Source organism: Muscardinus avellanarius, assembly GCF_963383645.1.
Source record: "Muscardinus avellanarius genome assembly, chromosome: 5".
NCBI lineage: Eukaryota > Metazoa > Chordata > Mammalia > Rodentia > Gliridae > Muscardinus > Muscardinus avellanarius.
In genome coordinates, this window is record NC_137790.1 from 115,937,148 (window position 1) to 115,949,538 (window position 12,391).

The 12,391-nt window shown below is 41.7% G+C and overlaps 1 protein-coding gene across 1 annotated transcript in view; it reads right to left on the reverse strand.

The window, feature by feature from the left end:
• ERICH6 (glutamate rich 6) overlaps window positions 1-12,391 on the reverse strand; it is a gene marked incomplete at both ends in the record, with an annotated part of 64,469 nt that overhangs the window by 5,170 nt on the left and 46,908 nt on the right. The window contains 2 exons of the mRNA XM_080696585.1: window positions 3,631-3,859; window positions 7,812-7,967. Coding sequence (XP_080552711.1) covers window positions 3,631-3,859; window positions 7,812-7,967 — 385 coding nt within the window. The remainder of the gene's footprint in view (window positions 1-3,630; window positions 3,860-7,811; window positions 7,968-12,391) is intronic.

Here is a 12,391-nt window from a genome sequence, read left to right on the forward strand (position 1 = left end):
ACACTGCAATCACTTGGGGAGCTGGGATAGCCAGCAGAGCCCACAGGAGAGGCAGCGGGAGGGTAAGAAAAGGGGGTGGTGAAGAGGAATCAGGAGGAGAAAGAGGAGGAGGAAGAAGAGGAGGAGGAGGGGGAGGAGGAAGAGGAGGAGGAGGGGGAGGAGGAAGAGGAGGAGGAGGAGGAGGAGGAAGAGGAAGAGGAGGAGGAGGAGGAGGAGATAAAAAAGAGAACAGCCTGTGAGGTATAAGAAAAATCAAGGGAGGGAGCATGCTATAAGCAAGAGACATGCTTCCAGCAGAAGGAAGTGATCAGCTGTGACCACCACTGCTGGGAGGCCATTCAGCTTAGCATAAATTAGCTACAGGAAGTATGAAATGCCATGCAGCAGTTTAAAGGGGAAACAGACGTCCAACATCCCAGGGCATGTCAACATGGATAACAGTGTTGTGGGAACCACACCAAATAGAAACCCTTCCTGACAGGACAGTCAGTGTGGCAGGATCCAGTTTATTTATTTATTTATTTTGCGGTACTGGGATGGAACCCAGAGGAGTTCTACTTCTGAGCGACACCCCCAGCCCTATTTTTTATTCTTTATTTTGAAACAGGGTCTCACTGAATTGCAAAGGTCCTCCCTAAGTAGCTGAGGCTGTCTGCGAACTGCGATCCTCTGTTCTCAGCCTCCCTAATGCTGGGATTACAAGCGTGCGCCACCATGCACAGCTATCCAATTTTTTAAAGGATATATATGAATACTTTATAAATACATGGGAAAAACCCAGGTGTATGTGGTGGCATACATCTGTCATCCTGGTATTTGGGAGACTGAGAGAGGAGGATCGCAGGTTCAAAGCCAGCCTCAGCAACTTAGTGAGACCCTGTTTCCAAATAAAAAATAAAGTTGCTGGGCATGGTGGCACACACTTGTAATCCCAGCTTTTGGGAGGCTGAGACAGGAGGATTGCTGTTTGCGGACAGCCTCAGCTACTACTTAGTGAGGCCCTTTGCAACTCAGTGAGAACTTGTTTCAAAATAAAGGATAAACTGGGCATGGTGGCGCACGCTTGTAATACCAGCATTTGGGAAGCTGAGACAGGAGGATCCTGTCAGCCTCAGCTACTGAGTGAGGACCTTTGCAATTCAGTGAGACCCTGTTTCAAAATAAAGAATAAAAAATAGGGCAGGGGGTATAGCTCAGAGGTAGAATGCCCCTGGGTTCCATCTCCAGTACTACAAAATAAATAAATAAATAAATAAATAAATAAATGATTAAATAATAGGGCTGGGGTGTGGCCTAGATGTAAAATGCACCTGGGTTTCATTCCCAGTATCAAAAAGGAAAAAAAAAAAAAAGAAAAGTAAAAAACAAAATAGGTTTGGGGGTGCAGCCTGGAGGCAGAATGCCCCTGGGTTTCATCTTCAGTACCCCTAAATACATACATACACACATATATACATACAAGGAAAGTAAAAACGCCAAATGTTGGATGGCAATTACTTTAGGAAGGGGGTTAGAAGTGACGAGAGGAAAGGTCTTTTTTTACCTCTATATTTCCATATTAATTGATTTTTCTATATTATTTGAATCTTTTTCTATAATGCTTCAGTCTTCAATATGAGACTACATTCTCATATTCAGGTTTTTTAATTTTTCAAGAAACCAAAGAAAGGGTGGTTGTGAGAACAAGGAGGAGCGGGAAGCGTTTTAACCACAGTTCTTCCTTTTGCATCAGAATGATTCTGTTTCCTGATTACAATTCGTTCCTAAGGCGGGAGGAGGAAGGGGGCATTTTTATGTCCTGGGAAAGAACGCATTTCCCGTGAGCGTCATGTTCCGGGAGGAGGCCGTGCTGTGCATTCTAACCAGGAAGGGGGCTGGTCCGCAGCCTGCACGTCTGCCTGATGGTGGCTGCAACAGTGCTCGGCACACTAAGACCCTCTTTTATGGTGGATGAATCTGAAGTCTTGCTTTTGTTTGCTGTTCACGAGATAGTCTGACTGTGCTGAGTATTGAGATCATATTTCTTTCTTTCTTTCTTTCTTTCTTTCTTTTCTTTTTTTTTTTTTTTTTTTTTTGCAGTACTGGGGTTGGATACCAGGGGCCTTCGACCTCTGAGCTACACCCCCAGCCCTATATTTTTATTATTTATTTTGAAACAGGGTCTCACTGAGTTGCAAAGGGCCTCACTAAGTAGCTGAGGCTGGCTGTAAACCGCAATCCTCCTGTCTTGGCCTCCCAAATGCTGGGATTACAAGCGTGCGCCACCATGCCTGGCTGAGATAACATTTCTACATACTTAAAAATATAGGCTTGAGCCGGGCATGGTGGCGCACACTTGTAATCCCCATGCTTGGGAGGCTGAGACAGGAGGATCGTGCAGGTTCAAAGCCAGCCTCAGCTACTTAGTGAAGCTCTCAGCAACTTAGCGATACCCTGTTTCAAACCAAAATTAAAATATAAAATAGGTCTGGGAATGTAGTCTGGAGGTAGAAGTCAGTCCCCTGGGTTCCATCCCCAGTACCACCAAAAAAATAAAGAAATATACATATATATGTATATATAGCATATTATATATATATATATATATATATATATATATATATGCTATATATATACACATACACATACATATATACACACACACACACTTCTAGCTGGGTCAGGTGGCAAACACCAATAACCCCAGTATTTGGGAGGCAGAGACAGAAGGATCATATGTTTGAGACCAGCCTCTTCAACTTAGTGAGCCTCTAAGCAACCTAGGGAGTCCCTGTTTGGGAAAAGCAAATAAAAAAGTCTAGGAGTGTAGCTCAGAGGTAGAATGTCTCTGAGTTCAGTCCCCAGTATAAATAAATAAGTAAATACGTATATATATATATATACATACATACAGGCTTTTTAGAAGTTGAAACCATCTTCGAAGTTTGGAACTACTCTTCTAGAAATGGATTAAGCTAGGCATGGTGGTGCACGGCTGTAATTCTAGTACTTGGGAGGCTGAGACAGGAGGATTGCAGGTTCGAAGCCAGCCTCAGCAACTTAGTGAGATTTTCTGCAACTTAGCGAGACCCTGTTTCCAAATAAAAGAATAAAGTAGGTCTGGGATTATAGCTCAGAGGTAGAATGCCCCTGGGTTCCATCCCCAGCACCACCAAAAATAGCATCAGACAAAGATCCTTAGGGTTTAGGGGACTTTAAACACATTGTATATGTGCTTCATTTGTGTTTCTATATCTACCATTTACTGAGTATTTATTTGGTGCTAAATGCTATGCTTATTACTTTGCATTTTCGTTGACACTTCACAGTATCTGTGAGGTAGGAACCATTACCTTGTTTTATTGATGAGAGACTGAAGTGTTCAAGTCTATTTTTTTTTTTTTTTTTTTTTTTTTTTTGGTTCTGGGCATGGAACCCAGGGGCATTCTACCTCCAAGCTACACCCCCAATCCTATTTTATATTCTTTATTTTGAAACAGGGTCTCACTGAGTTACAAAGGGTCTCACAAAGTAGCTGAGGCTATCCCCGAACCGCGATCCTCCTGTCTCAGCCTCCCGAATAATGGGATGACAATGTGTGCCACCATGCCCGGCTTCAATGCTTTAAACTATTTTTAAAAATGCTCCTACCTTCACTTTGGTTCCAACACTGATTCTTGCCTGTTGGCCCATTGCTAGAAAAGTGATGGAAATCTTGTCTTGTTCTATGATGCGAATTCCAACGTAACGGTTCAAAGCCAGAAAGATAGGTTTAAATGAAACGAAGGGTGAGGAACTGATGGTGCTTGACCAGTTCCAAGCTCTTATTCGATTGCCATCTTGATCTGAATATTGACCTCCCAAGATGTTGACGTACACCCTGGGTGGGGGGGGAATCAAAATCATAAATGGAAACGCTGGACTTTGGTGCTGGGATTAGCCCTGTCACTTGCTAACCAAGGAGAGTATCAATTTCTGCTAGCTCATTTGCATGCTGGAGGTAATCTCAGCAGCAGTAACACTAAAACTGACTCCCACACTGATTTAAAGTACTGGGTCTGATTAGAGACCATCCTGATAAACCAAGGTGGTTCCAGAGAGGGGCTGACAGGGTGGAGGAGGAGCAGGGCAGGCTTCATCTACAAAAGAGGGCACACAGTAGAGGAGGCTGATTCTAAAGGAGGGGAGGCCAGTGGTTAGATTTTACCAGAACAAAATGAAGACCTGTGGATAAATTCTGGAGAAGGCAGCCTCAGTATGAGAAAGCTATTTTCTTTTCTTTTGTACTTTTCTTTTTATTTCTTGAGGAACTGGGAATGGAACCCAGAGGCATTCTATCTCTGAGCTACATCCCAAGTCCTATTTTTTATTCTTTATCTTGAAACAGGGTCTCACTAAGTTGTGGAGGGCCTAAGTATCTGAGGCTGCCCTTGAAGCGCAATCCTCCTGTTTCAGCCTCCCCCAATCCTGGGACTACAAGCCTGCACCACCATGCCCAGCTTGAGAAAGCTATTTTCTAACAGTGCCCACCAACTGGGAGCCGATATCTTTTCAGAAGGTGTCTTAGCAGAGCTGAGTGTGGACAGGCAATGCCCAGAGAGTATCCCTGAGATCACCGCGTTGGAGAAGGCCCTATACTGGGCCGAGGCAGGAGCCAGTCCTCTCCAATCTCCGTGTGGCCAGTGTCCTGCATTTACCTATAGTCCATATGAGTTTAGCACTGCCCAGTCTAAGATCTGGTCACACTAGTGACCATGCCTTTTGACTTAGTTACCTCCTTCTCATCCTCCCTTACCTTCTTTCAACTGAAATCACCATCCAGAACTGGAGGAGAGTTCTGGGTATATAGCAAGTTGGCATAGTTTGGCCCAGCGCAATGGCTCAAGTCTGTGATTCCAGTATTTGGGAGGCTGAGACAGGAGGATCAAAGGTTTGCAACCACCTTTAGCAAATCAATGAGGCCCTCAGCAACTTAGCTAGACCCTGTCTCAAAGGTAAAAATAAAATAAAATAGAGCTAGGGGTGTAGCTCTGAGGTAGAAAGGCCCTGGGTTCAATCTCCAGTATTCCAATAAATAAATAAATAAATAAATAAGAAAAATAAGGAAAGAGAAAAAATTGGCACAATTTGATAATAAATTATTTTTAAAATTATGACTTGCCAATGACAGCCTCCCGGAATCATATAACTAATATCTCATTTCCCCTGGTCTTATTGGATCTGGAAGGAGGGAGATTTACTTTTATCTCGAAATGTGAGTGAAGATAATATTTAGCTAGAATTAAATCTAGGAAAACAAGTACTTTATTTTAGTAAGCATTCTATAAGTCTATACCATGTACAGATATGCTACTGTATAATGATAAAGACTCGGGATGTACCTCAACGAACTTCAGTCCAGGAGAGGAAATGGGTAGAAGAAGCTGAGTCTCCATGAAAAAAAAAAAAGCTTTTTAATCTAGAAATCAATTAACATGTGGGATAATTTTTTCCTGTGTCTGGTCCTCAGAATTGAACCTATGGGTACTCTACCACTAAACTGCACCCACAGTCCTTTTTATTTTTTATTTTGAAACAGGATCTCACTATGTTGCCGATGTTGGCCTCAAACTTGTGATCTTCCTGTCTCAGCTTGCCAGATACTGAGATTAAAGGCATGTGTCACTGTGCTTGGCTGGGTGGTAATTATTACATAACTGATAGGTCAGGTGCCTCCCTTCTTCCCGCAGGACCCCTCAGCAGGGACAGGAGGCGGAACCCCAGAAGCCAGCGATGCCGGGAAACTCCCAACATCACGGGGCAGACTCCAGAGGTTGCAAGAGGACCGGCATTCCCACGCTGATATCTTCACCCCAAGACCCTGCCTACATAAATACCCTCACTTCCTCTCTGCTGTGACTCTGCTGACCGTGATTCTGCCGACCCTGACTCTGCTGCTCGGCCATCGGTCCTTTCCTCCCCACGGTCGGCAGACTTCGCCCAAAAGTGCCAGTTTGATTAAAGACGCCAGGTCTCACACAATAACTTGGCGGGTCCTTGCCTCCTTTGTGATCCCCAACTCAATTTCAACATTACAATAACACTCTACCAAATGTAGCATAGACTTCCTACTAAATCCTGAGGAATAAGTAGAAATTTCCAACAAGGAAATTTCTCTCCCATGAGGGTAACGGATTGACTGCTGCTTTGGATTAAAAACTCAAATAGCTCCCTGTGTCCCAACTTTCCCAGTTATTGGCGGTGTTCATACTTTACCAGTTAGTGTCAAATCTCTCAAGATGAGATTGTTGTTCATTATAGATAATTTAAAGAGAGAAAATATTTCTTTCTTGAAACATTCAAAATGTTTAAATTATACTTGAAGTTAGATTCCAAGTTTCACTTTGTCAGGCCAAATGAGATAATATGAAGTCACAGATTGTGTAGAGAGTAGCAGATCAAAAGGAGATGAGAACTTTTCTTTCTCTTTTTTTTTTCTTTATTTTTAGTAGTGGAGACAGAACCAAGGGGGAATTCTACCCCCAAGGTATACCTCCAGTTCTTTTTATTTTTTCTTTGGAAACAGGGTCTCTCTAAGTTGTTGAGGGTCTTGCTAAGTTGCTGAGGCTGGCTGCGAACCTGTGGAGGGTCTTTCTATCTTCAAGGATTTTGTTTGCCCATTGTTCTTGTCGGTTGTGGCTATCTGAAGAGTGCATCTCAAACAAGAGCAGTAACTCGGCAGGTAGTAACTGTCCACTGACAGACTATGCCCATAGTTGAGTAGTATGGCCCCATCAAGACAAAGGCTCTGTAGAGTGCCTGGGTTCCTATCCCGTGTCCCTAGAGTGACCATATTGTATAGTTCATATTTTCATATTGTTGATAAAAAGAATATGATGAGCTTTGTTTTGTATGGTTGTAAGATTTTTCTTCTGAGAAGCATATGAATTATCAAAGACCAAAAAATGACTCCGTGTTGAACATTGCTGTGTGTGTGTGTGTGTGTGTGTGTGTGTGTGTGTGTGTGTGTTACTAGGTATTGAACCCATGGCATTCTACCTCTGAGCTTCACCCCTAGCCCTATTTTATCTTATTCTGAAAGAGTCTTACTAGGTTGATGAGTCTCACTACTTGCTGAGGTTGTCCTTGAACCTGTGATCCTCCTCTCTCATCCTCTCAAGAACTCGATTACAAGCTTGTGCCACCACGCTGGCAGATGTTGCTATCTAAGGAGCACTAATTTAAATAAACCTTCTTAAATTCATTCTTATCATTTTAAAAGACAAAGAAGCTGGGAGAGATGGCACGCCTGTAATCCCAGTACTTGGGAGGCTGAGACAGGAGGATTGCAGGTTTGAGGGCAGCCTTAACCATTTAGTGAGCCTTAACTCATCAACTGAGTGAGACCCTGTTTCAAATATAAAAAGTAAAATAGGAAGCCGGGCATGGTGGCACATGCTTGTAACCCCAGCATTTGGGAGGCTGAGACTGGAGGATCACAGTTCACGGACAACCTCAGCTACTTAGTGAGGCCTTCCGCAACTTAGTGAGACCCTGTTTCAAAATAAAGAATAAAAAACAGGGAAGAAAGTGTAGCTTGGAGGTCAAATGCCCCTGAGTTCTATCCCCAGACCCTCAAAAAAAAAAAAAAAAAAAAAAAAGTAAAATAGGGTTGGAGGTATAGTTTGGAGGTAGAATGCCCCTGGGCTCAATCCTCAGTGCCACAAAAATAAAATAAAATAAAATAAAATAAAATAAAATAAAATAACAAAAAGATAAAATGTCACCAAACCAAACTGACAAAACAATTCCCATGAAAACAAACAAAATCCAAAATGGCAGCAGAAGCCTACCAGACATTTCCATTGGGGTGATAGCAGGAACTCCTGCCCGAGGAATCCAGCACTGCCAGGATGGCAGGGTTGAGGGGCATGTCTTCTTGGATGATGCAAGTGAAACCACTGGTCTTGTTGGGCACTCGGATGATGGCTAGGTTTCCAGATGGGTAGCTGACGTCAGATAAGGTCATGTGAGTTGTTTTGAGGGTCCCTGGCTACACTGGGAAGACACTTAGTTTATGAGCGAGCTCTTTGAGATGATAAAGCATCCAGAAACAGGAGTTACTGTGATACCCAGTGGATATTTTAATTTTTTCCATTTTTTTGGTGGTACTGGGGTAGAACCCAGGCGCTTTCTACCTCCGGGCTATACTCCCAGACCTATTTTATATTTTATTTGGAAACAGGGTCTCACTAAGTTGCTGAGAGCCTCACTCAGTAGCTGAGGCTGGCTTCCAACCTGCGTGATCCTCCTGTCTCAGCCTCCCAAGCGTGGGGATTACAAGCGTGCGCCACCACGCCCGGCTCTGGTGGATATTTTAATGCTTTCGATGTGGATCAAAATATATTTATGAGATGTAAAATTCCTCAATAAAATACCAGCAAACAGGATATATCAGTAGATGTGTAAAAAAAAAAAAGTTAGCGCACCATAATTAAATGGGATTTATTCCAAGAAAGCAAGGTTGTTTTAACATCTGAAAATTAATTAATGTAATATATCACATTCGTAGAATAAAGAGCAAAAACACATGATCATCTCAATAAGCACAGAAATGCATTTGACAAACTTTAGCTCCTTTTCATGATTAAAAAAAAAGATTCAAAAGGCTTCGAATAGAAGGGAATATTCTCAACACCACAGCTTTGCAACAGTAAAAATCATACCTAGTGATGAAATACCAAGTGCTTTCCCCCTGAAGTTAGAAATAAACAAAAATGTCTACTCTTACAATCTATTCAGTATAGCACTGGAGGTCCTAGCCACAAAAAGTTTAGGAAAGGAAAGGTATCTAGATTAGAAAGAGAAGTAAAACTACATTTGTCGATGACATGCTCTTGCATATAAAGAACCCTAACCTGGGCGTGGTGGCGCACACTTGTAATCCCAGCGCTTGGGAGGCTGAGACAGGAGGATCACACAGGTTTAAGGCCAGCCTCAGCTACTGAGTGAGGCTCTCAGCAACTGAGTGAGACCCTGTTTCCACATAAAGTATAAAATAGGTCTGGGAGTCTAGCCTGGAGGTAGACAAGCCCCTGGGTTCCACCCCTAGTACCACAAAAAATAAATAAAAAATAAATAAAAAGAACCCTAAGGAATTCACAAAACAAACGTATTTGAACAAGCCAGGCATGGTGGTGTAGTGGCACATGCTTGTAATCTCAGTACTTAGGAAGTTGAGACAGGAGGATTGCAGGTTCAAGGTCAGCCCCAGCAACTTAGTGAGGCTCTCAGTGACTTAGCTAGACCCCATTTCAAAATAAAACATTTAAAACAAGGGGTTTGGAGTTGTAGCTCGGAGACAGAATGCCCCGAATTTCAATCCCCAGTTTACACACACACACACACACACACACACACACACACACACACACACACTTATATTTTACTTCTATTTATATGTATTTGAACTAATGAGTTCAGCAGGATTCTACACTACAAGATCAACATGCAGGCCGGGCATGGTGGCGCACGCTTGTAATCCCCGCGCTTGGGAGGCGGAGACAGGAGGATCGCGCTGGTTCAATGCCAGCCGCGCTGTATTAAGAGACCCTGTTTCCAAATAAAAATATAAAATAGGTCTGGGAGTGTATCCCGGAGAAGGGTTTCCAGGAATCCCAGAACCACCAAAAAAAAAAAAAAAAAAAATCAATATGCAAAAATAAATCATTTGTATACACTAGCAGTGAGCATTCTGAAAATAAAGTTAAGAGAAGCACCTGACTTACAGTAGTATCAGAAAGGATGAAGTGTACTGAGGACAATCCACTCCCTGTTAACACTGGGTCCATCTCTAGGCTGACCAGAAAGAAGTGTCGAGGTGAAGTCGAAACATGATTAATTCTGAATCATTTTGAATATCAGCCACGGCTTTCAAGAGGGTGAAGAATCAAAGTCAGGGCTTTAAAGGATAACTGAGGTAGAATAGGAGAAACACAATTTTGGGGAGAAAGGAGACAAATCGGGAAGGAAAGAAAAGTATAGTTTTAAAGTCTAAAAATCTTCATAATCTTTAGTTTCATTTTAGCAGAGCTTGTTTATTCTTAGGCAAATGCCAGGCCTAACCTATAAATCATAACAGCCTAGCTCTTTACCTAATGTTCCTGAGGCAGCCGGGCGTGGCAGCACACTTGTAATCCCAGCATTCGGGAGGCTGAGTCAGGAGGATGGTGGTTCACGGACAGCTTCATTCAGCTACTCAGTGAGGCTCTCCGCATCTTAGTAAGACCCTGTTTTAAAATAAAGAATAAAATATAAAGAATAAAATATAGGGCAGGGGGTGTAGCTCGGAGGTCAAATACCCCTGGGTTCCATCCCCAGACCCGCAAAAAAAAAAAAAAAAAAAAAAAAAAAAAAGGTTGGGGTATAGCCTAGAGGTAGAGGCCCCTGGGTTCCATCCCCAGGACTACAAAAATAAATAAATAAATAAATAAATAAATAAATAAATAAATAAAATAAAAATTAAGAATAAAAAATAGGGCTGAGGGTATAGCTCAGAGGTAGAATGCCCCTGGGTTCAATATCCAGTACTGAAAAATATACCTCCCCCCCACAAATAAAAAATAAAAATATAGGAAATTAATAAATAAAATAAATTTCCTGAGGCAATTAGAACCCAGAACGAGTTTGGGATTCCTTATCCCAAGGAATGGTCACCTTTTGTCAGCCTGAAGCTTCAAAGAAAGGAGGCTGCCACCCCGTGTTGCCCATTTCCTGCCCTGTGCCCCACCACCCTCCTCTCTAGGTAGCCTATAAAAAAGGATTAAAAAGACCCCGGGCTCTCTCTCTCCCACAGCGCTCACACTCTCAAGGTGGCCCACGTTTCCCCTTAAATGTCTATCTTTACTTTTCTTAAATTGAACCTCTGTCTTCTCTTTGACTGGTGTTGAAATTCATTCCACCATGAAAGCCAAGAACCACACAAAATTGTTGTATTCTCAACCCTGATATAACTAACAATAAAAGTGGAGTGAGTTGTTAAAATTATTGACGTAATTAGAACAAAAGCTCCCGTCTTTCTCCTAGGTCCTAAGAATATAAAACTTCATTATGCTTCCTCTGCCGTGAAAGCCATTTTTCTGTCTTATTATTGGGGTTGGATTAAGCATTTAGAAAACTATGACTAAAAATGATTATCTTCCACAAAGGGAGCCTCTTAGGTCATGAAAAAGCTCTTTTTATTTTATAACTTTCCTAAAGATAGTAAATTACCTTTATGTCAGAATATCAAATGGCCTGGCCAACAGGCAGAAGTCCGAGAGATCAGTAACTTAGTGTTCCCTGAAATGAATATTGAATTTTGCCATTGAAAAAATAACATGCTACTCATGGATGTGAAAATGAGCACACATTTTCTGAGGAGGACCAGATAAAAATCTATCAAAGCTTTAAAATGTTCAAATCTCTCACCCAGATTTTCTAGGCCTAGCTATTTAATTCAAAGAAATAAGTGATACATACTCAATAGAAAATGTACATAGTTGTTGACTTAGCTGTGGTGTATAATACCAAAAATTGTGAAACTACATTTGTTTAGTAATAGGAAATAGGTCAAATCAATTATAGTATGTCCATACGATAAAATATTACGTGGTTATAAAATGGTATTATAGATCCATATTTATTGCATATTAAATATTCATAACATTATTGCATAGTTTCATTGTGCAAAAGGCCAGTTACAAAATATAAGAAATAACTGAATTGATTTTGAAAAACTATATACGCTGTGGTAGCAAAAGCTTCTAACCCCAGTACTTGGGAGGCTGAGACAGGAGGATCGCAGGTTCACAGCCAGCCTCAGCTACTTAGTGAGGTCCTCCGCAACTTAGTGAGACCTTGTTTAAAAAAAAAAAAAAAGAATAAAAAATAGGGCTGGGAATGCAGCTAGAAGGTAGAATGCCCCTGGGTTCAATCCCTGGTACCACATACACACACACACACACACACACACACACACACACACACATACACACACACACACACAATTATATATATGTGTACAGATACAAAATAGGAAGAAAAAATGTATTAAAATTTTTGTGTGTGTGTTGCTAGGGATTGAACTCAGGAGCATTCTACCTTCAAAGTACACCCCCAGGTCTACTTTTTATTCTTTTTTTTTTTTCCGTTTTTTTTTTTTTTTTTTTTTTTTTTGCGGGTCTGGGGATGGAACCCAGGGGCATTCTACCTCCGAGCTACATCCCAGCCCTATTTTTAATTAATTTATTTTGTGGTACTAGGGGTAGAAACCAGGGACATTCTACCTCTGAGCTGTACCCGTAGCCCTATTTCTTCTTCTTCTTCTTATTTTTTTTTTTTTTGTGGTACTGGGGATGGAACCCAGGGGCATTCAATCTTAGAGCTACAGCCC